General features: G+C 60.6%; 1 protein-coding gene across 1 annotated transcript in view; it reads left to right on the top strand.

Moving 5' to 3' along the window:
* The window catches only part of NCOR2 (nuclear receptor corepressor 2), a 210384-nt gene that overhangs the window by 75746 nt on the left and 110505 nt on the right, over positions 1-24133 (top strand). Inside the window, exons 6-8 of the mRNA XM_058691634.1 lie at positions 5463-5642; positions 9484-9597; positions 19623-19679. Of these exons, the coding sequence (XP_058547617.1) occupies positions 5463-5642; positions 9484-9597; positions 19623-19679 (351 nt within the window). The remainder of the gene's footprint in view (positions 1-5462; positions 5643-9483; positions 9598-19622; positions 19680-24133) is intronic.

Genomic DNA, 24133 nt, shown 5'->3' with positions numbered 1-24133 from the left:
CGGGGCGCTGACGACGGCAAGTCGGCGCTAAGCGGGTGAGCCGGGTCCTGTGCCAAGCGAGTGTCGTGCCGTTGAGTCATCTCGGCCCCACTCCCGTGATCTGCGACCTCCTTTTGAAAAGGAGCCCCGGGCCCCAGGCTGAGCGAGCGGGAGCCACTCGCCCACGTCGCGGAGGGCCAGGCAGCCTGGGTCTGCAGCCCATCCCTGCCCACCAGGCTGCCCTGGTCCTCAGGCTTCCCGTCTGGTCCCGCTAGCCGGCCATCGGCCTCCCTCCTCCCAGTGCCCGCCACGCCCCCCGCCGTGGGCACCTGAGTCTGTCTCCTCCGCTGGGGGAGGGATGTTGCCGTTAGAAAAGCTGTTTCTCGAAGAGAGCCTTGGACGTGTAGGGGAGAGGGGTATGTGTGGAGGGGCAGAGGGCCAGGTCAGTGGTCCGGCCAAGGGTCACGCCAGGGAGGTCTGATTTCCTCCCTAGGGACTGGGGCCCCCAGTGGGCTGTGGCCCGAGCTTCTGTCCGGTTCTGCCCAGAGAACAGGCTGCCAGTTGTCTCTGGCCAGCTGCCTGCCCAGCCTGGCTCTCCGGAATGGTGGCTTGGAACCTCCTGTGGGCCTCCTCCACAGCTAACCTCTCGGTAGCTGTGATCCCCTGCTCGTCCCTCTTCTTGAAGTTCCCTGGTGGGCTCCCTCTCCCTCTGTGAGCCTTAGTCTTTGTGTCTATTTCTGTTTCTCTGTGTCTGTCTTCTCTTCCTGGACCCTGGGGGTCAGGGGAGTGATGGGCCCAGCACTGGGGCCACCTGGAGACTGTTCTTGCCCCAGGCTGCTGAGAGCATTTGGAAAGTTCGAGCAGATTTGGGCAAGAGAAGAAGCCAGGAGGGAACACAGCTCTGCAAGTGTTCAGATGTTTTTTGCGTCTGCCGTGTGGAATTTAGCCGGACGCATGAGACAGGAATTCAGTGCGATTTTTTTTTTTTTTTTTACAGCCCCGCCCCCCGCCAGCTGTGTTCCTTTTTCATATGAAAATGTTCTGTTTTCTAACGCTTCCCTGCCCTTGAGCCGCTGGAGTTTTGTGGTATTGGGCTTCCTTTGGAATTCACCAAACTTTGCTTTAGGGGACTTTAGAGCCATCACGCACAGAACCACTTCTGAAAGTCCCTTTGTGTGGTGGGGCTCTGTTGGCTCAAAGGGACAGAAAACCCATGTCAGACTCACTTCAGCATGGGTCTTGGCTCATATGACTGAAATCCCGGGTTGGTGGACTTCAGGCACGGCTTGATTCAGGTGACGTGAATGTCACCAGGTCCCCCTCTCTTGGTCTGCCATTTTTCCTGTGGTCTTGTGTTAACAAGAAGGCAGTTTGAGACTCCGGGCCTTCCTCTTCCCATGTTCAAGGCCAGCGAAAAGGGAGAGATTTCCCCCCCATCTCCACATTTCCTGCCCACAGCTGTTTCCCTCCTTGCCTGTGTGTGGGGTCCTTGCCTGCCTCGGAACCCATTGTTGTGATTGCCACAAGGGGGTAGACTCTGAGGGTCTGAGGCCAGCCCTGCCCCTTCCTGAAGTTGGGACGAGGGGGGCCTCCCCAGCCACAGGTCTTTTGCTGCCTGTGTCTTTAATTTTGCATAACGCGTTTTTCTCTTCTGTGTTGGCCCAAATTTTACACCAGGGGCATCTGATGGGAAAAATGGTGCCAGCTGCCTACCTGGCGACCGGCTGGGGTGTGGGTGTGTTGTGTTGCTCCTGTGGCTTTGGGCTGAAGTGAATCAGGCCAGCAGCCATCGGGAGAACCATCTGGAGGTCCACTAGCCAGGCTCCCTGGGTCCCACTCCTGGAAAACCTGGTCCTGGAGAAAGCGCCCTTTGCCCTCTGGGTGTGCCTTTTCTTTTTAAGTCGAGGTGAAATTTACATAACCTGCAATTAACCACGTAAAGCGAACAATTCAGTGGCATTTAGTGCATTCTCAACGCTGGGCAACCACTCGCTTCCACTAGTCCCAGAACATTCTCATCACCCCGAAAGGAGATCCCACACCCATTCGCAGCCACTCCCCATTCCTCCCTCCCCAGCGCCTGGTGACCACCAGTCTGCGCTCTGTCTTTCTGGATTTGCCTGTTGACATTTCCTGTACGTGGAGTCATGTAATCCGTGGCCTTTGCTGTCTGGTGTCTTTCACTCAGCATCGTGTTCTTAAGGTTCAGCCACGTTGTGGCACGGCCCAGGGCTTTGTTCCTTTTTCTGGCTGAGTCACGTTCCGTTGTATGACGATCCACGTTTTATTTGTCTGTTCAGCCATTGATGGACCTACTGCATTTTTGCTGATCATAAAAGCTAAGCCTGAGCTTCGAGCGATAAGAAGCCATTGAAGAAGACCCGCTTTTATTCATCGAGAATTTAAGGAGAAGTTTTCCAGCAACCTTGTCAGCAGTTCCCAGCCATTGCCACTCGCTTCGTCTGACCCTTGCACTGACCTTGCCAGCTTTAGGGATGGAGGCCTTCTTTTTGCTAATGTTGCTTTTGAGATCTGTTCCTGGGCTGGGATTCTGTTGATCTTCCTTTCTTGGTCCTGGTGGAAGATCCGAGAGGGGAGGGGAGGGAAATGTTTCTTACAGCGGATAATGCTGCTCGGTGCCGGGAACCGCCTCCCCTGCCACCTCGTATCTCAAGAACCCTGGGATATGACGGAGTCTGCGGGCAGAGACCAGCCGAGTGCCCTGGCTGCCTAGAGAGGAAGGGGAAGAACTCAGTTAGGGGCTGGGGGAGGTGGCATGAGAAGGCAAAGCGGATTTCAGCTGGCCCAGGAGGTGGAGTTGGGCCCTGTGGGCAGAGAGGATGGCCTGTGCAAAGGCCCTCAGGTGCCAGAGGACGTGAGCTGATTCTGGTTTGGTATGTGTGGGGCCAGGTGCCCGTGGCACCCGTGTCCACCAGCATGGGCCTCCTGTTGGGGAGTAGTTAGGTCCCGAAGCCCAGCGAGTGTGTTTCTAGGGAATTTTTCATCACACAGTTTTGCCACAAATTTCAGGGGTCCTGGACTCTAGAAGAGATCTTGCTTGTGCTTGCCTAGCCATGCCGTTCTTTGAGGTAAATGAATGCGTGCTCTGGACCCTGCTTCTGCTGTGGAACACCCTGCAGCCTGGTCTCGTGGTCCGCCCACTTCCAGAGGGTATGATTGAGGCCCGACCTCGGCCTCTGGTGCCCTCTGAGCCAGGGTTCCATTGCATTGTGGCTGGTGACCTCAGGCATGTCGCTGAACCCTACTGGGTCTCAGTTTCTTCATCTGGGAAATGGGGAAAACGCTATTTATTCCTACTTCTCAGGGTATTTGCGACAGCGACCTGAGTTAAGACTTGTGAATTGCGAAGAGCACAGGTTGGCAAACTTAGTAAGTTTCAAACTTAGTGCTCAGCCCGCTCTTGTAAATAAAGTTTTATTGGCACACAGCCATGTTCATTTGTTTGTATCTTGTCGGTGGCTGCTTTCCCAATACAGTGATGGGTGAGTAGTTGGGCAGAGTCCAAGATGCAAACCTGAAATATTTTCTACCTAGCCCTTTACAGAAAAGCATGCTGGCCCCTGGCTTAGAGCAGCACCAGGCAGGTGCCTCCAGGTTCTCAGTTTCCTCATCTGTGCAATGGGGACAAAGTAGCAGGTCCCTGGAGGGCTGCTGTGGGAGTCTGGTGGGTAGGTTGTGCTGAGAACTGGGATGGGCCGAGTCAGGAGCGGTGCCTGGTTTGCTTTCTGGGGTTTCCCTGTGGAGGTGGCCTGAGCAGCGTGGGGGCCAGGTGGTTGAGGGACTTGGGGCCTTTTCTGCATTTCCCGTGAAGGTTCTGAGCGTGGAAGGCCTGGGAGTCCTGATGCCAGCTGTCCCCATGTCTCAGTTGGGAACAACGGGGGCAGAAGGCAAACCCAGTGACATCCTGAGAACCTTGGGCCGTGGACCTTGCCCAAGGGGGTCTGTAGGGGGGAGAGGCGTGGATGTAGGATAGAGCGGCCTCTGCTAGTCCCAAGATGGGGAGCACTTGGCAGTCCCTGGGGCTGCAGTTGTCCTGGGGAATAATGTGTCCTCTGTCCTCCGGTGCAGCTGCCTGGGGGCGGGGAGGCAGCCGCCTGGAGCTCCTCCCGGGGCCTCCTGTGCCAGCAGCGCCGGCTTGGCCTTGCGGCTGGCTCCGGGCGCGGGCTGGGTTCCGCCTGTGCTGACGGGCCCGGAGCCCAGGTTGTGGGGCAGGACGGGTCTCAGCCACTGCACAGGAGGCACTTGTGTGCCAGGGCCTGAGCTGAGCCCTTTGTGCTTCTTCGCTGGTCCCAGTCTCACAACAGCCTGGGAGGTGGGAATTGTCCCATTGTACAGATGAGGAAAGTGAGGCCAGAAGCAGACTTGATCCGCCTGTGGTCACAAGGCTGGGAGGGGGCCGAGTGGACTGGGATTTGAACCTGGGGCCATGCAGGTGAGTGCTCGAGTCAGGACTGCGTTTTGTTTTGTTTTGTTTTGTTTTGTTTTTAAACCTCCCCCCGTGCCCCCATATGCTCCCAGCACACTGGGTGCTCAGTAAACTTCAGCTGGTGGAACGAAGCGTCAAACAAATAGCCCAATGAAGGATCCCCTCGTTTGTTTAACCCAATTTTAAAAACAGCTTTAGGGGCACCTGGGTGGCTCAGTCGGTTAAGCGGCCGACCTCTGCTCAGGTCGTGATTTCGCGGTCTGTGAGTTCGAGCCTCGCGTCGGGCTCTGTGCTGACAGCTCAGAGCCTGGAGCCTGTTTCAGATTCTGTGTCTCCCTCTCTCTGACCCTCCCCCGTTCATGCTCTGTCTCCCTCTGTCTCAAAAATAAATAAACGTTAAAAAAAAATTTTTTTTAAAAACAGCTTTAGTACACAAAGAGTAACCCTCAAAGAAGGAAAAGCAGAAAAATACTAGTCAGTGAAAGCAAGACAGTGTCCCCCACTGCGGACAGCGACTCTGATCTCTCTGCCTCTTGTCCTGTGGTTTCCGTGGGGGGGGGGGGCAGGTAGGGGGTACAAAAGCAGTCTTGCCCTCTATGTAACTTTCTGTGAAGTTGCCGGTTCGGACAGAGCATTGTGAATAACCGTCCACCGTCCACGGAGGGTCCGCTGAGGCCCCGCCTTCAGGGATCCCTGAAGGTCTCGGGTCTCGACGTGCGGGTCTCGGTGCTCACCCTTGGGGAGTCTGGTTCGGTGGGAGGACACCGGCAGGCAGGTGGGGCAAGAGAGGGGGCGTCTTGTGGGAAGAGGGGGTGGTGAAAACTGGCCTACAGGAGGGCAAGGGATCTGACCTTTGCGGAGCGGGCGGGGGGCTGGGCAGGGTGCACCGGTGGCAGTGGTCAGCAACCCTGTGTCTGGGACGTGGGGACCGTCGCGACGGGTGTCCGCTGTCGCTGGGAACCTGGGGAGCGAGGCGGGGGGCGCCGGCCGGGGTGCCCTTTGTGCTGACCCCGCGCTCCTGTCCTCTCTGCCGCAGGACCGCAGCCTGGCGGGCAAGCTGGAGCCCGTGTCTCCCCCCAGCCCGCCGCACGCCGACCCTGAGTTGGAGCTTGTACCTCCGCGGCTCTCCAAGGAGGAGCTGATCCAGAACATGGACCGGGTGGACCGCGAGATCACCATGGTGGAGCAGCAGATCTCCAAGCTGAAGAAGAAGCAGGTGCGGGCGCTTGGGGAGGGTGGCCCCCCGGGAACTCCGGGCACAGGCGTGGGAGCGTGTGCCGAGCCCGCCCAGCTGTCCACAGAACTTTCTGCGATGGCGGAAATGTCCCGTCCGCAAAGGAAGCCGCTGGTCACGTGTGACGCGTGTTGGTGCGGTCAAGGAGCTGAACTTTTAGCTTCGTGTAGTTTGAAGGAAACAAGCCTCGGGCTTTGTACCGGCCAGCACGGGGGTGGGGGCGAGGTCAGGATTCACAGCCAGGCCCTCGGAGGCCTGATCTGCTTTCTGCCGCTTCCCAGTGATGCGCGATGCCCGGGCGGCCAGTTAAGCGCTCTGAGCTTCTCTTTCCTCATTCGCAACCTGCCTCTCGCAGGGGCTCTGGAATCGGGACGGGCGGGGCCTCCCGGCCCTGCCTCGGAACAGTCACGTCCCCCAGCCTCGGTTTCCTGTCTGTGAAATGGGCCCAGACGTGCCAGCACGTGGTGGGGTTGTGAGGAGGGGACGGGCTCGTGCCGTGAAAACCGATCCTTGCGGGAACTCTGGAGACCAAAGAAAAGTTAGCACAGAGATCTGGGATGTTAATTGTAGAGTTTAATTTTAACAGTAATCGATACACGCTTGGTTGACGATCCGCCTTTTCCCTGCTCCTCCCGTGCTTCCCTTCGGTATCTTCCGGTCTCTGCTCAGACGTCCCCTCCGCGGAGGCCTTTGTAGGAGCTCACATCCCCAGCCACCCTCTCTCCCGGGGCCAGCAAATCCAAAGTCTGGCTTGATGCCTGTTTTTGTCAATAAAGTTTTACTGGCACAAAGTCACACGTTGTCAGTGGCTGCTTTCGAGATAGGATGTCAGAGCTGAGTGGTCAGGACAGACACCGGGTGGCTGGGGGATGAAGCCTCTACTCCCGGGGCCTTCCCCTGTTGTGCCCCGGCGCCCTTCTTGATGACCTTTCCTGCTTTGTTACACCGTGGGCTCCCCGCCACAGCAGTGTGAGCAGGGTCCTCGTCTCCCCGCTCCCTGCTGTGCTCCTGGCAGTGCTGGTGCATCGTAGGTGCTCGTTAGAAACTGCTGATTGGGCCGCTGTGACACCGGCTTGACCCCGAGAAGCATCTGGGTTTCTCCTGGGAGAAGCAGGGTCCCACTTCATGGCCTCTAGGTAAGGAAGTCTGGGCTCCAGGTAGGGTCAAGGGCCGCCCCGGCAGCCACAGGCCCTGAGTCAGGCCAGTTCGGGCCCGCGTAAGCAGGGTTGGATGGCTGTACGGGCTGTTGACGGATTCCCAAGGGCATCAGGACTGGTGCTTACACGGAAGAGCTGGGACTTGGGGACGTCCTGAGGCTGGGCTGCTCATTAAGGGCGAGCAAGGTGTGCCTGACCTGCGGGACAGTACGTGGGTCTGCAAGATGCTGGCTCAGGCGTCCCGAGGGGGGGCCGGGCGCTGGTCGGGGTCAGGCCGCATTTGCACGGGCGGGGGAAGAGTACGGGCACCTTTGGTCCCTCCCGGCCTGGCTTTGGGACGGGGCTATAGCTGGGGGTCGTGTGCACGCATCTGTGACTGTGGCTGGAAGCCAGGCAGCCCAGCGCAGCCCTTGACGGTTTTTTTTTTTTTTTTAACTGAAATCCACAAAACGTTTTAAAGTGAACGATTCACTGTCTTTTAGCACCTGCACGGAGTTGGGCCACCACCCCTTCTGTCTGGTTTCGGGGCATTTCCATCTCCTCTCAAGGAGGCTCTGTGCCCGTTAGCTGTCATTCCGTATTCCCTGCTCTCCCACCGGCCTCTGATCTGCGTTTCTGTCTTTACGGGTTTACCCGTTCTCGGTATTTCGTGTTAGCGGAATCCTATAACGCATAGCAGGTGTCTGCGCTGCCTTCCTTTCTTCCCCTTTTTCTTTTTTTTTCAAGTGACTTCCAAGTCCCACACGCGGCTTGAAGTCGTGACTCCGAGATGGTGTCACACGCTCCAGCGACCGAGCCCGCCCAGCGCCCTTTCGTTCCTTTTCAAGGCCAAGTCGCATCCACTGTGTGGATGGACCGCGTTCTGTGCATCCAGTCACGTGGTGATGGACGTGGGGCTGTTTGTGCCTCTTGGCTGCCGCGAACAGAGCTGCCGTGACCCTCGTGTTCGCGTTTCTGTGTGAGCTGCTCTGTGCGTTCTCTCGGCTCCATGCGCAGGGGCGCAATTGCTGGGGCGCCTGGTAACCCCGCGTGTAACATTTTGAGCACCTGCCCCCTTTTACCTTCTGGCCCCCGGTGCACGGAGGTCCCCGTCTTTTTTGTCCTCCCAACACTTGTTCCTCTCCACGTTTCTGTTGGCATTTACGCCATCCCGATGGGCAGAAGGGGTCTCTCTGTGGTTTGGTTTGCCTTCGGTAGCCGGTGTTTATCAGGCTGTGTAGACAAAGCCCTCTTTATGCACATGCTCTTTGATCCTCGAGCAGCCTTACAGGGTGTTCCTCCATGCTCCCCCCTCAGGGGGAGGTGCTCCCCCCGCCCTCTCTGAGGAAGACACTGAGGGTCAGAGAGGTGTGGTGACTTGCCCAAGGCCACAGAGCTGCTGTTGGAGCGAGGTTTGAACCCCGGCCCTGGTGGAGCTCTGCATCGCCAGGGTCTCTGTGCGTCCCAGGCGGTGTTTCTCATCGGTGCCTCAGGGAGGACCAGCTTCGTGAACGGGAGACAGTCTGCTTTCTGCCTGCCCTTTCTGGCTGTGTGCTTCTTCCATTTCTTTGCTTCGTTGCTTTTTGTTTTGGTTTGTTTTTTTGCACTTTTTGCAGGGGGATTTCTCTGTTCTGTCAGATGGTGACTGCCCTTCTGGAAGCTACTGCCAGGGGTCACTGTGGGGCTAAGGCAGCGTGGCCCTACCAGCCAGGCCTTCGTGCCGGCAGGAGCCAGGACTGGATTTTCCGGCTCTTTCCGTGTGCTCTTCTCTTGGCTGCCTTTTTGACTTCACGGCGGTTTGCTCCGTGGTCGTGGGCAGGCCGTGCGTCATGAGCGGAGAGCGTGTCTGTTCTCACTCGGGATGTTCTCAGATGGCACACACCTGGGCATCGGTCTTCTGTGTGACCCTGGGCCGGTGTCTTAGGCTCTCTGGTCTTTACTTTTCCTTTTCGGTACAAAGCAGACAGCGGCACGAAGGGACGTCCTTTACGGCGTTTGGAGGAGGAAGGTCTGGTACAGAGGCCGCGAGGCAGACGAGGGTCAGAAGCTGCCTGTTAGGTGCTGGGTGCGTTGCTGGGGGCGTTGAACCCTCGTACCAGCCCTCTAGGGTGGAGGTTTCATTTTCCCCGCTGAACAGAGAAGTTCAGGAGTTATCGACTCAGCAAGTGTAGAAATAGGGCTCCAGGCTGCACACTTTGGCTCTGGAGTCCGCACGGCCTCTCCTGATGCCAATGGTACTTGTAGGGCGGATAATGGAGGGTAGCCGCCGGCTTTTCGTGCCCCCCCCCCGCCCCCATCCATGCTCGCCCATGCGGTAACTTGTCAGGGAGGCCTGGCGCTGAGCCCCGTTTTACAGATAAGGAGACCGCAGTGCATCAAGGTCCAGGAGCTGCTCGCTTTTGCTCACCTGGCTCGTAAGTCGACAGAGTGGGATTCGAACCCAGGACGGACGGCCGCACAGCCCAGAGCCTGGGGTGGGCCCTTCCCTGCTGAGCTGGGGGCCTCTGCAGGGCCCGGAGTCCCCTGGTGGGTGACTCAGAGGAAGTGGTTAGCAGCCTGACTTCCTGTGCGAGTCCGCGGGGCCTGCCGCCTGCCGGGGCCGCGGGGCCGCCCTCCGCCATGGGGGTGCTGCAGTGTGCCTTCCGCCTGCCAGGCCGCTCACCGCTGCGCTCTCCCCTTTGCCACAGCAACAGCTGGAGGAGGAGGCCGCCAAGCCCCCGGAGCCCGAGAAGCCCGTGTCGCCGCCGCCCATCGAGTCGAAGCATCGCAGCCTGGTGCAGATCATCTACGACGAGAACCGGGTACGCCCTGCCCCGGCCCGAGGCGCCCCGACTCCCTGCTCTCCTGCCCGCCCTGGGCCGGCCTCCGGCCTCCGGGTGGGGTGCGGGTGTCGCCGCGAGGGGCCTGGCTCTCTCCCCGGGCCTCAGCGTTCCTGTCTGAGAAACGGGGACCTCTGCCGTCTCCCACGCGCGCACACGGGCCTGAGCGGGAGCGGACGGGACGGCCCGGCGTGGACCGCGGCTGGCCTGTGGGATGCGGTGTGGAAGTGTAGACGCCAGGTTGGGGGAGGGCCTCAGGGGCCAGTTGATTGGAAGGCTGAGGTGGGAAGGATTGGGCAAGCGGCTTGGCATTCGTGCCGGAGAAATTCCTGCCGCGGGGAAGACGATACTGATGTTATTGTTACGGACGATAACGGCAAACGTTAAGCGAACGGCTCCTTACGTGCAGCGGGCCAGGTTCTTTACGTAGCAGTCCTGGGAGGGTGGGTACAGCGACCGTTTCCATTTAACACAGGGAGAAACTGAGGCCCAGAGACACTAGGTGACTTGCCCAGAGCCACACAGCTAGAAAGTGGTGGACCTGGGACTTGAACCTGGGGGCCATCAGGTCCTAGATCGTGAGCGCTGGCCTCTGCGGACGTTGAGGCCTGGAAGGGGCCTTTGGCATCGTTGAACACAGGGTCTGTAGCAGGCTGAGGGGGCTCCTGGGGATGTGGAGGGGCGGTGCTTGGTGATGGGAGGGGGCCCAGTCTTGGGGGAGTGGCTTAGGGCACCAGAGCAGAGTGTCTGCGGGGCCTGAGGTGCCCTGAAGTGGAACCCGGTGTCTGGTGAGGTGCTGAGCTCATTGTCATCCCAATCAAGCCAGCGAGAACTCAGCTTCCATGATTTAGAGTCGACTCTTTGCACGTGTACTCGGGGCCTGTGGATGTGAGTTGCCTCCCTTATTTTGCAGATGAGGAAACTGAGGCCCAGAGAGGGACCCATTCCTTGTCTTGAGGTTACACAGTGTAGTGTGACAGATGGGGTACCTCGTCTCACTGCCTCGTCTCCTCTGGGCCCCCACTCCCGCCCAGGGGTCCTGGCCGTCTTTCCCAGCCGTCTGTGCAATAGGCTCTGCCCGGGTGCTGGGCCAGTGTTCACAGCGCGGGTGGGGGCCGGGAGGGTACTGGGGCCAGGGGGCTGCTCTGGAGCCTGGGAGCCTGTGCTTGGTGCCCGTGGCCGTAGCTCCAGGGCAGGAACCCCTGGATCAGTTGGATTGGCTATGTTTCCGCCTGTTGAGGCAGCAACAGATACGGGCCGAGACTGAGCCTGCTGGGGGCCCAGAGCTGCGTGCTGGGCCTTGCCGGGCCGGTCGCCCTCCCGTACCCTGGCCCCGTCACAAGATGATGGGGCGCTGAGGGGTCATGTATGCTTTAGCTGGGTGCCCGTGGGTTCCCGTCGCATCTTTATCACGCCTTGGCTGGGTGACCTTGGGCAAGTTACTTAAACCTCCCTGTGGCTCACTGCAAAGCGATGATGGTTCCGGCACCTTCCTTGCACGGCGGCGTGGGAATCGAATGAGCTCCTCATGTAGCGCCCTTAGAGCAACGCCTGGCGGTGAGCGACTGCTGTTTGGTGTTTGTTGTGGCCATGCTTCTTTTCTGGTGATTGTTTATGTTTTGCAGGATTTCACTTAATTCCCACAAAATCTGTACCAAACAGGCACTCTCTCCGTTTTACTCATTAAGAAATCGGGGCCCAGAGAGGGAAGGTGAACTTTTTGAGGTTGCACAGCAAGTGAGCGTTGTGGCTGGGAATCAGAGTCAGGACTGAGCCGACTCCAGGAGCCTGTGGTGGAGGGGACTGGGGCAGGGCTCCCGCGTGTCGCCCCAGGCGGCTCCCCTGCCTACCGCCAACCCCCCCCACCCCCACCCCCCCGCCCTCCGATCCTCGGGTGACAGGGCAGGCGTGCTTCTCTCCAGCAGCTGTGGAGGCAAGTTGGTGGCTCTGCTCAGGGTGTCACCACACTGCCCTTGGTCCTTGCCAGGGGCTGGCACTCCAGCAGGCTGCAGCCCCGAGCCCTCCGGGACCGGGCAAACGCAGAGGCACAGGCCTTTGGTGCCCCCGTGGGAAGCCTGGCCCGCCTTTCCCTGGGGTTTGTCCTTCAGGTCGCACCAGGTTCTCCCCAAAGAGCTGTGGCTGCAGATCCCATGGGTCTTTGGCTCCTCGGCCCAGCACTCCCCTCCCCCAAGAGCAGTTCACACACCCCCTCCCGGTTCTTAGCCAGGATGGTCTCCCTGCCAGAATTGCCGCCTCCTTCTGTCCAGGGTCCAGGTTTTCTGCAGCTTCTGTGTGAGTGGGCAGGCGGGGGCGGGGCAGGGGGGGAGAGGAGGGGGGGCTTGGATCCCAGGCCGGCCGCCACCCGGATGAGCTGGGCCATTTGTTTTAGTCTCGGGTCTTTGGCTGCTCTAGGTCCCGGCCGTGTTCTTGAAGTCACAGGGTTGGATGTGACCGAGATCGTGGCTGGGGGGGCTTTGTAAACTGCAAAGTGCCGTACCAGGAAGGGTCCGGTGAGTCAAGACTCTTGGATGCAAGAGACAAAAACTCAGCTCAAATTGGTTGAGGCTGGACGGGGTCTATTGAGTCTTGTAATGAAATTACCATGAAATTGGTTATTTCAGGTATGGGTGGATCCAGGCCCTCAAATAAGATGTCGGGGAGCTCTGTGTCCCCATCCCCGCTTTCCCCGTGTGCGGGAAAGCCTGCTGCAGCTCGAGGTGCCCCCACCTCCCACGGCACTTAGGAAACAGTCCCAGGGCTGGTGCTCACTGGCTGGCTGGAGTCACATGCTCGTTTCTCAGCCAATACCCAGCGTGGGGGGTGGAGGGGTCCGACTATACTGAATGGTCAGGGCTGGGACTCAGCCCTGCCCTTGGAGACTGACCGCTGCCCCACCCCCAGGGCTAGATGCAGGGAGGGGGATTCTCCCAAGAAGAGCTTGGGACTTGCAGGCACTTGCCCCCCCCCCCCCCCCCCCCCGTGCCCCCACCCCGGGCTGGTGATTACCATGATGGGGCCCCAGGGTGCTGGCATTGCCCCGTCTGCTCCCGCACCCCAGGCTGGGGGCTTCCTGCCCACATTCGCGATTTCATTCTGATGTCCTCGTGGTGTAGCTGTGGCTGGATTAGGTTACATGACGCTCCATGATTTCCCCGAGGCCTCATAGCTAGTGAGCGGCCGCTTAGGACTTGAACCCTGGCTCCCCAGCTCCCGGGGGGGCTGAGAGCAGGCCCCTGCCGGGTAAGTTCAGGTTCCCTGGGGGCATTAGACACATTCTCTTCATTCGTTCGTTTATTCATCCATTCGGCAGACCTGTAATTGAACACTTGCTCTGTGCCCACCGCCGTTCCAGGCAGCGATGCACAACGGTGACCTTGGCCCACTGGCATTAACTCTGTGGTCTGGGAGACATAATCACACCCACACATCACACCGTGGGTCCCAGAATTTTGCCCCTCGTTGTCACTGATTCCCCTTTTTCTCCCTTCATTTATGCCCCCACTCTGCCCCAGCCCCACCTGCCTTTGTTCTTCCTGCCTCAGGGCCTTTGCACTGGCTGTGCCCTCTGCCTGGAGCTCCTTTTTCCCACTAGGCTCACTTGCTCCTTCAGCAGTTTGCTCAAACCTCCCCTTTTCAGCAAGGCGCGTTTTGTCTCTCTGTTTAATCCTGAAAAGCTTCAAGAGACGGGTCTCCTCTTCCTGGCTTTGAGCTTCTCTTTTGCCCTTGTTCCCCCTCAGCTGGGCGTGGTTCATATTTTAGTGTTCATTTTGTTTATCGTAAGCAGAAGTTCTGTGAGGGCAGGGATCTTTGTGTCCCCAGCACCTGGAACAGTGCCTGGCACATAGTAGGTACTCAGTAAACCTTTTTTGAATAAATGAAGAATGATAGAGGGGAGGGGAGACACTTCCCCCTGGAAGGGTCGTCTGGTTTTGGGGGTGCCGAGGTTGGTCCCTGGCCCCAGTGGAGGTTAGTGTGGAGGTGGGGGGGGGGGGTTCCTCCCTGCGGGCTGAGCCTCAGGGCCTGGAGGCTGGGTGGGCAGGAAGCCCCTCAGCTGCCTTTGGCAGGAGCAGCCAGAACTTCCCGCCCCTTGGGGGATCAATAGGATTAAATTTTAATCCTCCTTCCTTTCCTGCTGGTTCCTCTGAGAGGTGGATGACAAGGGCCTGTCTCTAAATGCCTTGCCGGCTGGAAAACGCAGCTTCCCTACCGGGCACGGCCTGCCTGGCTTTTCTGCGTCTTGGACTCTGGCTCATTATCCATTCGGGGCACATGGATGAGGCGCCCAGCACGCACAGCGGGAGCCAGCTGAGCAAGGCTTTTCCTGCCTCCCAGGAGCTGCCTGTGTGGGCGGGGCCGGGCAGGTGCACACAGATGCCGAGCGGGCAGGAGGCAGTGTTTCTGCAGGCCCCTGGGGGCAGGACTAGGCGGGGAGGGGGGAGGGTGGTGGGCCAGGATTGGGAAAGGCTTCTTGGAAGCAGTGGGTGGGCCCTCACCCCTGAGGAGGAGGGCGTTCGGGGTGTGTGGGGGTCACAGCACAAGCCAAGGCTCAGCAAAGGGACAGGGTCTCCTTTGATCTTCAAGGGGAGCGTGTGAGGGGCGGGAGGTAAGGCCTACGGGTCTAGGATCATGTCCACGCTTCAGGGTTCTGGTAAAGCAAACACACGAGGTGTACAAATAAACGCCAGTTTGCCTGGGGCTGACTCTAGAGGAACTTGGGGCCCTGGGCAATTGAGGCAGGCTTCTCGGCGGAAGCAGGACTTGAACTAGGTGTGCAGAAACGGGCGCTATCGGCACAAGCCGGAAGGATATTTCCAGGGCGGACGACCCCCTCCTGTTCCGAACGTGGTGGGGAGGCTGAACTTACGGGGGTCGAGCACATGCAGGCACATAGGTGCACACGGGTGTGTGGGTGGACCCCTCTGGGTGACTGTGTGCACGTGCACGAATGTGAGTGTGTGCGAGACCGTGCCCGTGGGGCACACCTGAGGTTATCTGTGCATCGCTGGGCGACGAGGAAGCCAGAGAGTAAGAGCCACATCTCGCGTCTCCCGTTTCCGGCATCTTACTAGTAAGGTTTTTATGTAATGTGATTAGGGGCGCCTCGCTGGCTTAGTCGGCAGAGCACGTGACTCTTGATCTCGGGGCCGTGAGTTCAAGCCCCACATTGGGCTACTTTAAAAATAAAGAAATGGAAAGAAAATAAACATCTAATACGATTAGGGGTGAGCAGGACAGAAACGGATAATGCCGTCGGTAATGATGCTGATGAGAGTATCCGTAGCTGAGACCAGGAAGCATTTTGTAGAGCATTTTGGGGGTCCAGGCGCCCCGATGCCCGGCTTCAGACTCCCCCAGCCCATCCTGCGTTGGGATTCAGGGCTTTCAGAGCGCTGGCTCTGGTCCAGCCCCCAGCGCGGGCACCTGCGCCGGGCTCCCGCCTCCGTGAGCCGTGTCTGGGTCGGGCCATCCCTGCTACTCCCGGGGTCCAGAGTTCCTCCAGGTTTCCTCCTCTGCACGTAGAGAGTGTCGGCCTAACGAGTACGTTAGGACGGATTCTGCCTCCCCGCCACGTCTCCCCCGTCACGCCCCGTGAACGCTCTGGGCAGCGTGTCGAGGCCCCGCGTACAGATGTGTGTGCTCAACTTCCGGGGTAAGTGCTGGTCGGAAACGCTGCCGGGCTTGGCGCGTGGGCCCGTGGGGGGTGGGGGAGGGGTGCTGTGGCCGGGGGCCTGGGGGAGGGGCGCCGGGGTCTCGGGCTTTCTGGGCGGGTGGGTGCGTGGGCGCTGCCCCCGCTGCGGGCGAAGGGGTTGGGGCCTGGAGCTCAGGCCCGACTGGGAGCTGAGGAGCTAGAACAGGGATCTGTGGCAGGGGGGTGGTGGGGTGAGGCTCCGAGCCCCTGCCCGAGAGGAGGGGTGTGTGTGCGCGCGCGTGTGTGCGTGTCGCTGTGACTCGTGTGCACGTACGGGACGTTATCGCGTTTTTTGTGCATTTGCACACCCGCGCGTCCGCAGGCACCCTTGTGCGACCTGTGCAGATGTGTGCAAGTGGGTGTGCTTGGGGCGCGTGTGTGGTTGGTCGTTTACACTTCGCGGATACGCACGTGCCCGCACCTAGCGCGTGTGGCCGTGGGCGTGGGTGTGAGTCGGCCTGTGTGGCACCCACGTGTGCGCACGTCTGCGCCTTTGTAGACGGAGGCGCGGTGTTGGCCACGTGGGCGGGGCTCGCGTGCACCTCTCTGTGCAGGTGACCCAGGCACAGCCCCCAGGCTCTGTGGCCACGTGGACCCCGGGGCCCCCTGCAGGAGTGCGGGGTCTCGAGCGAGACCCTCACCTGAGCCCCCACGTCTGGTGAGAGCCCCTGCCCCTCCCTTCCTGTTGGCCCGAGCTTCTGGGTTTGTCCTCCGCACGGGAGCCGCCGGCAGTGGCCTCCCAAAGGCCAGGCGCAGCGGGGGCCCCGTGGACCCTCTGAGGGGTTTGGCTTCGGTCGTCAAGGTGGGGAGAAGGCTGTCCGCCGAGGGGGCGGGAGGGAGTTTCTGGCGCGGTGCTGAATCCACGGCCCGCACCTGTGCTCCCCACCGTGCTCCTTGCTGGGGGCGGGCGGGGGGGAGGCCCATTTGAAGGGGTCCGTTAAGAGAGACTTCGTTCCTTGCAGGACGTCCTTGTAAAAGTCCTGGGGGGTTGGTGCCTTGAGTGAGTGTGGCCGTTTTGCAGATGGGGAGACTAAGGCCCAGGTCAGTGCAGCGGCTTGCCGACTGTAGAGTAGAGCTGACTCCTAGACGTTGCCGCCGGTGGCCAGGTTGTGGCGGGAGAGCCCAAGAGGCAGGACCTCCCTCCGCCCCCCCCCCCCCCCACCCGCCGTGAACTGGCCAGCGATTCCTCCCACTCCACCCCTGCAGGCTGAGCCAAGAAGCGGGGTTGGGCCGAACGGAGCAGGAGCAGGAGCAGGGGTGTGGTGGCGGGAGGAGAGGAAGTGCCCCCAGCGAGGCACGAGGTGGGGGTGCTGGTTCAGGGCCTGCCGGGTCGCAGCCTCTGCCTGGCGCGTGTCGGGGCCACCGAGTGCGAGCCGAGGCCCTGTGCTTCCTGTCCGTAGCTATTCCTTCTGTGGCACCTACTGTGTGCCAGATCCTGGTTTCGGAGCGTTCCAGCTGCCTGAGGCGGTGCCGTTGTGACCCGTCTTGTAGAGGAGGAAGCTGAGGCTCAGGGAGGTGGAGGGACTCGCCCGAGGCCGCGCAGTTAGCGGACTTGAACCCAGGCCAGCTGGCTGTGACGCGCTTGCTCTGGGGCACCGCGCTATCCAGCCTTTCCGGTGCCGCGGCATCTCTGGGACGGTTTCACGGAGGGTTTCTTCGGGTAAGCTGTGGGTGTGCCCTCCTCCGGAGACCGAGTCGTGCCTTAAAGGGCCCCAGGGTTGCCGAGGGCCGAGCAGTGGGGCCCGGGGGAGTGTTGGGAGCACGCTCTGCCTGCTCCCCTGCGTTCCAGGCGGCTTTGGCAGGTTAGGAGGGGACTCTTCCCTGCTCTCTTCTCCAGGGGCTGCCGGGAGCCCCCCTCTCTAGGTGCCCGCGTTCCTGAGAGCGAGGATGTGGTCGAAGCTGGAATCTGCTACGGTTCATAGGGCGCAGGCTTCTGGAGCTCCCGCCGTGGGCACTGGGCCCAGATCCAGGACCCCTGCTTACCTGTGTGATGTGGCAGTTTCTAGTGGCCTGGCCCCTCCAGCCGTGCCCTTCCTGCTTTTGGCATTTCTTTTTTTTATCTAGATGAGAAGTTGCCGCTGATCCCCACAGAACCTCGGGAATGCACAGAAACTCCTATTCATCCGTCAAAACCCACCTCATGTATCCCTCCTGTTACCTTTCTGGAGAAGCTGTGCCTTGCCTGTGCACCATACGTACCTCTCTCTGCCCGAGCAGACTAGCCCTGTCCTCACTGTCCTTGACCAGCTGCTCTAATGTCAGACTTCGGTTTATTGCAGGCAGGGGCTGGGTCTCATTCATTCCATGTTTTGCCCCAGTGCTTTATTTTTCTTTCTGTATTTTTTTTTTCAAGGTTATTTCTTCATTTCGAGAGAGAGCAAGCGAGCAGGGAGGGGCAGAGAGAGGGAGAGAGAGAATCCCAAGCAGACTCTGCACTGCCCGCGTGGAGCCCGACCGATGTGCGGCTCAAGCCCACGAAATGTGAGGTCATGATCTGGGCTGAAGCCGGGAGTCAGGTGCTCAACCGACTGAGCCCCCCCGGGTGCCCCTGCCGCAGTGCTTAATACAGAGTGGGCCCGCAGGAAGCGTTTGGGGGGCTGATGTATCCCTCCCCCACCCCCTACCCATTTCTTCACTTGACCTGCTTCAGGAATTCTCCCGTCTTCAGCCGCATGGTGACACTTTCTCTTGCTTTGAGGTACGGCCAGGGCAGGGACACCTGTCCCCCAGCATCAGACATACTGGTCCCAAGCTTAGGGGTGGCCCTGCGTGGGACCTGGCCTTTGTCTTTCTTTCTTCTCGGAGTCCGGAGATGAGAAAGACCTTTTCCTTACACGATCTTTCTGTGCCTCAGTTTCGTAGTATGTTAAACAGGGAACGTGTCATTTATGCGCCTCGCGTTGTGTTTGGGTGCGACTTAAATACTGATAACGCCTGCTTTGTGCTCAATGCTTGGCTCATAGCAGGTCCCTGATAAAGTGGCCGTCGTTACAGTGATAGATTGCCCCCTGATATTTTGGCCCCCGGCCACACGCTGAGGCTGCTGGTCTCGGGGTTTTGGCTGTGCACAAAGGGGGCTGAGAGCATGGCTTGTTCATGGGTGGGCTGGGCCCAGGGCTCTAGGCGGAGCTCGTTCTAGGTGCCAGCTTGAGCCCACCTACACACCCACTGTCTGTCTGTCACGGGGAGCCAGGAGAGGGGGAGCGGGCCGGCTGGCTCCCGGCCCCCCTCCTCCCTGCCGCGACACCGGGAGCCTGCGCCTCGAATTCTGTTGTCAGCCACGTTCCCCAGGGCTCGGGGTCACCCTCTTTTAGTGGGTCTGGATTTGGGGATCGTCAGAGGTAACTTGCTTGGCCGCCCGGCTCCCTCCGGATACCGGATGGCCTCCCTGAGTTTGGCTGAGTCGGGAGCACTGGCCTTTCCCGGCCGCGAGAGGACTTAGGTCTCCCACGTGCGTGCCGTGGGCACCCCGCTTCGCGTGGCACGCAGTGGCCCGGACCCGACGCAAACCCCGCCGAAGCCGCGGTCCGCGGTTCTCTGCGCACCCCTTCCCCCAGCTGGCCCCGGGCCATCCTCTGGGCCTCCCGAGAGCAGGCCCTGGTGGTCCCGGGCCGGGGGCCCGCGGGGCCTGGCGGAGGCACAATGTCCGCCTTCATGGCTGGGCCGGAGGTCCAGCCTGCTGCATTCACAGCCACTGAGCACTTTCTGCCACATGTTCCTGTTTTCCTAATAAGTCCTGGGTTGTGAGTGGGGAGGGAGGCGGGGAGGCCCCAGGGCAGCTCAGAAATAGTCACATGATTGTGAAATACAAGAATCCTAGAAAGGGTATCTCTGAGAGCCTCTGTGTCCCCCCCGCCCCCCCACTCCCTGGCTGGCGCACTAGCTCTGAGGTAATCGCAGACACCCAGCCAGCTTCCAAGTGAAGGAAGGCATCTTGGGCCTGGCGGAGTGGCCTGCTGGCGGGGAGCCGTGCCCACAGCGCTGTGCCCTGGCCGGGGGGGGGGGGGGCGGGCGGGGGTTGGGCCTGAGGGTTTGGGGGGGGCCAGGCAACAGAGAACACCGTGCGTTTGTTGGAATCGAAACTTGGCCGGCTTGCCAGGGACGCCGCAGGGGTATTGAGGCCCCTCTGTTTGTCTCCAGCGTGGGGAGGGCTTGCGGGGGGACCCTGGCGCCCCCTCCCCCCCCCGCCCCCCCACCCCGGGGCCGTGGATTGGCTGCTGGGCTGGGCAGCTGCCTGCTGTTCCGGAGACCTCTATTTATAATCTGTTCTGTTTTTTTTTTTTTTTTTTAATTTCTCCTCCTCCCCGTCACCCTGCAGAAGAAGGCTGAAGCCGCCCATCGGATTCTGGAAGGCCTGGGGCCTCAGGTGGAGCTGGTGAGCTGGGGAGGGGTGGGGCGGGGGGGGGCAGCTCTGGGCAGGGGTGGCCCGAGAGGTGGGCAGGGAGGCAGGTGGGCGTGGAGGGGAAGGAGGAAGTCGGCTGTTGCCAAGGCGGCCCGGTCCTCTGGGGAGGCAGGAAATAGACGCTTCTGATAAGGGGGACTGGCCGATAGTGGGGCGGGTGGGGGGTGGGGAGGCGGGGAGCTGGCTGTCCTGCGGCCAGGACCCACTGGAGCCCCCCCCCAGTCGGGCTAGCTCAGCGTGGGAAGCCTTGCTCTGGGCCGGATGATCTCTGCCAGCTCATCGCTGTGTGGACCCAAGCTCGGTTTCCCCATCTGTGAGATGGGAATAGTAACCTCTGTCCCCTGGGGCCGGATTAGCGTTTGCGAATCGCGTAGCGTGGGTGCCTGATGGACAGTGAGTGCTGAGCACTCGTTGGTATTCGCACCCGTGTGACGGGTGTCGGTGGCCTTTGCCTGGTGGGAAGATGCCATGTGGGTGGCAGGGCTGGGAAGCCGGCCCCGAGCCTCTCCTCTCTCAGGCCCTCTGTCACCTTCGTGTGTCACCAGAGAGACACATGGAGGGAACGTGGACACTGTCAGCTGGTGGGAAACCTCAGCCCAGGAGGAGTGGTCAGAGCCCCAGCTGCCCAGGCCCAGTCAGCGCCCCACTGGGGCGGCGTGTAGGGACACACGCACGCACACAAGGTGGCCGTGAGGGTCCCCGTGCCCGCGGACGCTCACGCCTGATACGGTCTCACGCATCTGGAGCCCAGTTTTAAACTCGGCCCCACCGTGTGTTCGCTGAGTGGCTTTGGGGAGAGGACTCGGTTTCCTTTTCTGTGAAATGGGAACACCAGGATCTTTGGGCCGGGGTGGGGGGGCGGTTCAGTGAAATGATGCCCCGTGAGGCTCACGTAGCACACCCTTGCCCTGCACTCGGAGGCCGTGAACACGTAGAGGGTTGAACTCTTTGCTCCTGGGGTTTTTTCTTCGGTGGCTGCTGCTCTCTGGCCTGGAGTCCTTGCGCTCAGGCCACTGCGAATCGGGGAGTGGCCCCAGGTCCTCAGGTCCTCCCGGAGGGCAGGGCCAGGCAGGCAGGAGGGTGCTCCCGAGGCGAGGGGGGCAGGGCCTAGGGCCCCCTCTGGGATGGGTGGCAGGCTCCCCTTCCATTTGGGGGACTTGCTTTCCCTGTTGGGTGTGATTTCTGGGGTGTCTCTAGGACCCTCGTTTTTTTTGTCTTTTTTTTTTTTTACATTTACTTATTTTTGAGAGACAGAGTGAGACAATGTGAGAGCAGGGGAGGGGCAGAGAGAGAGGGAGACACAGAACCCAAAGCAGGCTCCAGGCTCTGAGCTGTCAGCACAGAGCCCGACGTGGGGCTCGAACCCACAAACCGTGAAATCATGACCTGAGCCGAAGTCGGACGCTCAACCGACGGAGCCACCCAGGCGCCCCAAGACCCTTGTTTTTTAAAAAATAGCCTTACTGAGATGTTCACGTGCTATGCGATTCATCAGTTTAAAGTATACAGGGGCGCCCGGGCAGCTCAGTCGGTTATGCATCCAACTCTTGATTTCAGCTCAGGTCATGATCCCGGGGTCTCCAGATGGAGCCCTGCTTTGGGCTCTGGCCTGAGCGTGGAGACTAAGATTCTCTCTCTCTCTCTCTCTCTCTCTCTCTCTCTCTGTCTCTGTCTCTCAAAAGTGTGCAGTTCAGTACTTTCTAGGATATTCGTGGGTGTTCAGAACGTTTCACCGTCCGAGAAAGCACTTAGTGTCCTTAGCTATCCCCTCCTTATCTTTCCGTTCCTCTCCTGTCCCCGCCTCCCACCGCTAACTTACTTTCTGTCCCTACGGGCTTGCCTGCTGGAGAGCTCGTATCAATGGACTCACACACTGTGTGGCCTCTTGTGACAGGCTTCTTTCACTCCCCCTCACGCCCCCGAGGTTGGTCCGGGTTGTAGCAGGGTGTCTATGCCTTGTTCCTGTCGACGGCTGAATGATATTCCATTGTACGGATAGACCCTATCTGTTGGGCCATTTATGCACCGGCAGGCGTTACGCTGTGCTTGCTTTTGGCTGTTACAGGGGCTGCGGACGTTAATGCACAAGTTTCATTTTTATTTTTTTTTTATTTTGAGAGAGCGAGCGAGCCGGGGCCTGAGCAGGGGAGGGGCAGAGAGAGAGAGAGAGAGAGGGAGACGCAGAATCAGAAGCGGGCTCCAGGCTCCGAGCCGTCCGCCCAGAGCCCGATGTGGGGCCCGAACCCGCGAACCGCGAGATCGCGACCCGGGCCGAAGTCGGAGGCTCAACCGACGGAGCCCCCCGGGCGCCCCAGGACACAAGTTTTTGCATGGACAGCTTTTCTTTGCCGTCTCATGTACACCCGGGACTGGAATTGGTGGGCCGTGTTCATTCCGCGTTGAGCCCCTTGAGGAATTGCCAGACCGCTTTGTGAGTCGTGCCCCGTCTTCCGTTCCCACCGGTAAGCTGCTTCTTGCCTCAGTTTCCCCTTCTTGGCGACGAGGATGGCGGGACCGGAGGTGGCGGCTGCCCCTTTCCCCTTCCTGGCCTGATCGGTCCCAGGGGCCTCCTGAGGGGGGGCGGGGGGGGGCGGATGAAGGTCGCTGTGTCCGGATGCCCGAGGAACGCCGGTCGGGGCGGCAGGGTCGGTCTCCCCGTGACGGTCTCCCTGTGGGTGGGGCAGGGCATCTGCTGGGCTCAGTCCGTGTGATTCTTTTTTGGGTCTCCGTGGGTGAGGGGGAGGTCCGCTGCTTGGGGGTCTCAGAGCGGAGACTTCCTCAAGGCTAGAGGCACAGGAGGCCGCGGTCTGGAGTGTCTGCCTGGTGGGCCGTGTGGTCGTCCCTGGAGCCCTCTGGAAGTCAGTGGATTCCTGGCTCGGTGGCTCTCGGTGGGGCCGAGGAGGAGACTCCCACAGACAGGGGGCCTGCTGGTGTTAGGCCTGTCCGTTCTCTGGATGAGGCTCAGACCAGTGCCTTGTTTAGGGCCATGCAGCGGCAAGAGTTGAGGCAGGGAGGTGAGCTGAGCCTGTGGGGCTGTGGCCAGCCGCATCTGCACGGGTCTGCGCTCTGTCTGGTCACCAAAAGGCCCCAGTGGCCGGAGGGGTGCTCCAAGGAGAGGCAGCTCAGAGGCGTATGTACCCTGTGCCCGGGCTCCTTCCTGGAGGGCCCGGTGCTGGGGACCCTCGGCCTGCGGTCACCGGGCTGTACCACTGTGGGATCCATTTCCGGGGGGCGGGGGAGGGGCTCTCTCATCTGTGGCCAGGGAGCCCCTAGCCCAGGGAGAGGCTGCCGGGCCTCAGGGACCGGGATGGTGCTGTCTGACCTCGCTGGGGTGGGAGGGGGGAGGCCTGGGCCTAGGAGAAATTTGCTCCGGAAAGGAAGAAGATCTCGTAGGCCGGGCTGAGTATGCACCGCCCCCTCCCTCCAGCATCCCTGGGATTGGGGGGTCCAGGCCCGGCCTGGCGGAGGGGTGCTGGAGGGAGGGTGTGGGCCACCGTGGCCCCCGCCCCCTCTCCCCGCGGCTTTGAGTCATTGGTTTCCTTCCTGTTCAGAGGTGCTATTTTAAGAATGTGGTGTCACCAGAGGGTTGAGGGCCAGGGCTGACACTTCGTTTCTTAGCAGCTCAGTCCACCTGGGGCTGCTGGCTGCTCTCGGACACCCTGCCAGCTGGCTGAAGTCAGGCCCGAGGGGGGACCCCCTTCCTTCTCCCAGAGACCAGCTCTGCTGTCCTTGTCATTTCTGCTTTACAGCCTTGCACGTCCCCTGCCTTGCGCTGTCTTTCTGCCCTCTGGATTGTTTGGGCGGCGGCCCCACTTTTAGAGGGGATGGAGGGACGGGGCGGGGGAGAGACGGGCCCAGGGCCTCCAACCAGGAGGGTGGGCCTTCCCAGTGGTACCGTCGCACTCTGCTGGGGGGAGGGGGCTTCCCTCTTAGGTGCTGTGTCCCCTTGACGGGCGGTTGGAGCCGCCATGTTGGAACTTGTCTCCTGGGACACAGGGAGGCTTTGCCTGGCCTTGCACAGGCCCCTCTGCAGGTGGCCAGGAGGCCCCCCCAACTTGGGCCCTGCCCTCCCCCCCAGCCGTGCACCTGCCGTGGAGGGGCCATGGCCTGTCTGACCCCCATCCCCCCACCCCGTCCCACTCGGGCCTTCCAGAGTGGCTGCCCCAGGGAGCCTGTCACCATGGTAACGAGCAGCCGCCCAGGACTCGGCCCAGACACTTCCCTTCCTTCCCAGGACTGTTTACCTCGAAGAGAGCTCAGTGAGTGACTCCTTCGGGGACAGCCCCCGTGGCTGGAGGCAGCAAGCCCGCAGTGTTCCCTGAGCTCTTGCGTGGAGACCCGCTACCGGGGGCCGCCTCTGGGGCCGGGTTGCTCTGTCCTTACCTGGCCGGGCAGGCGGCCACAGGTGAAGGCGGTTTGGCTGGTCA

Source organism: Neofelis nebulosa, chromosome 11 (genome assembly GCF_028018385.1).
Source record: "Neofelis nebulosa isolate mNeoNeb1 chromosome 11, mNeoNeb1.pri, whole genome shotgun sequence".
Classification (NCBI taxonomy): domain Eukaryota; kingdom Metazoa; phylum Chordata; class Mammalia; order Carnivora; family Felidae; genus Neofelis; species Neofelis nebulosa.
This window is presented reverse-complemented; position numbering and strand designations above follow the sequence as displayed.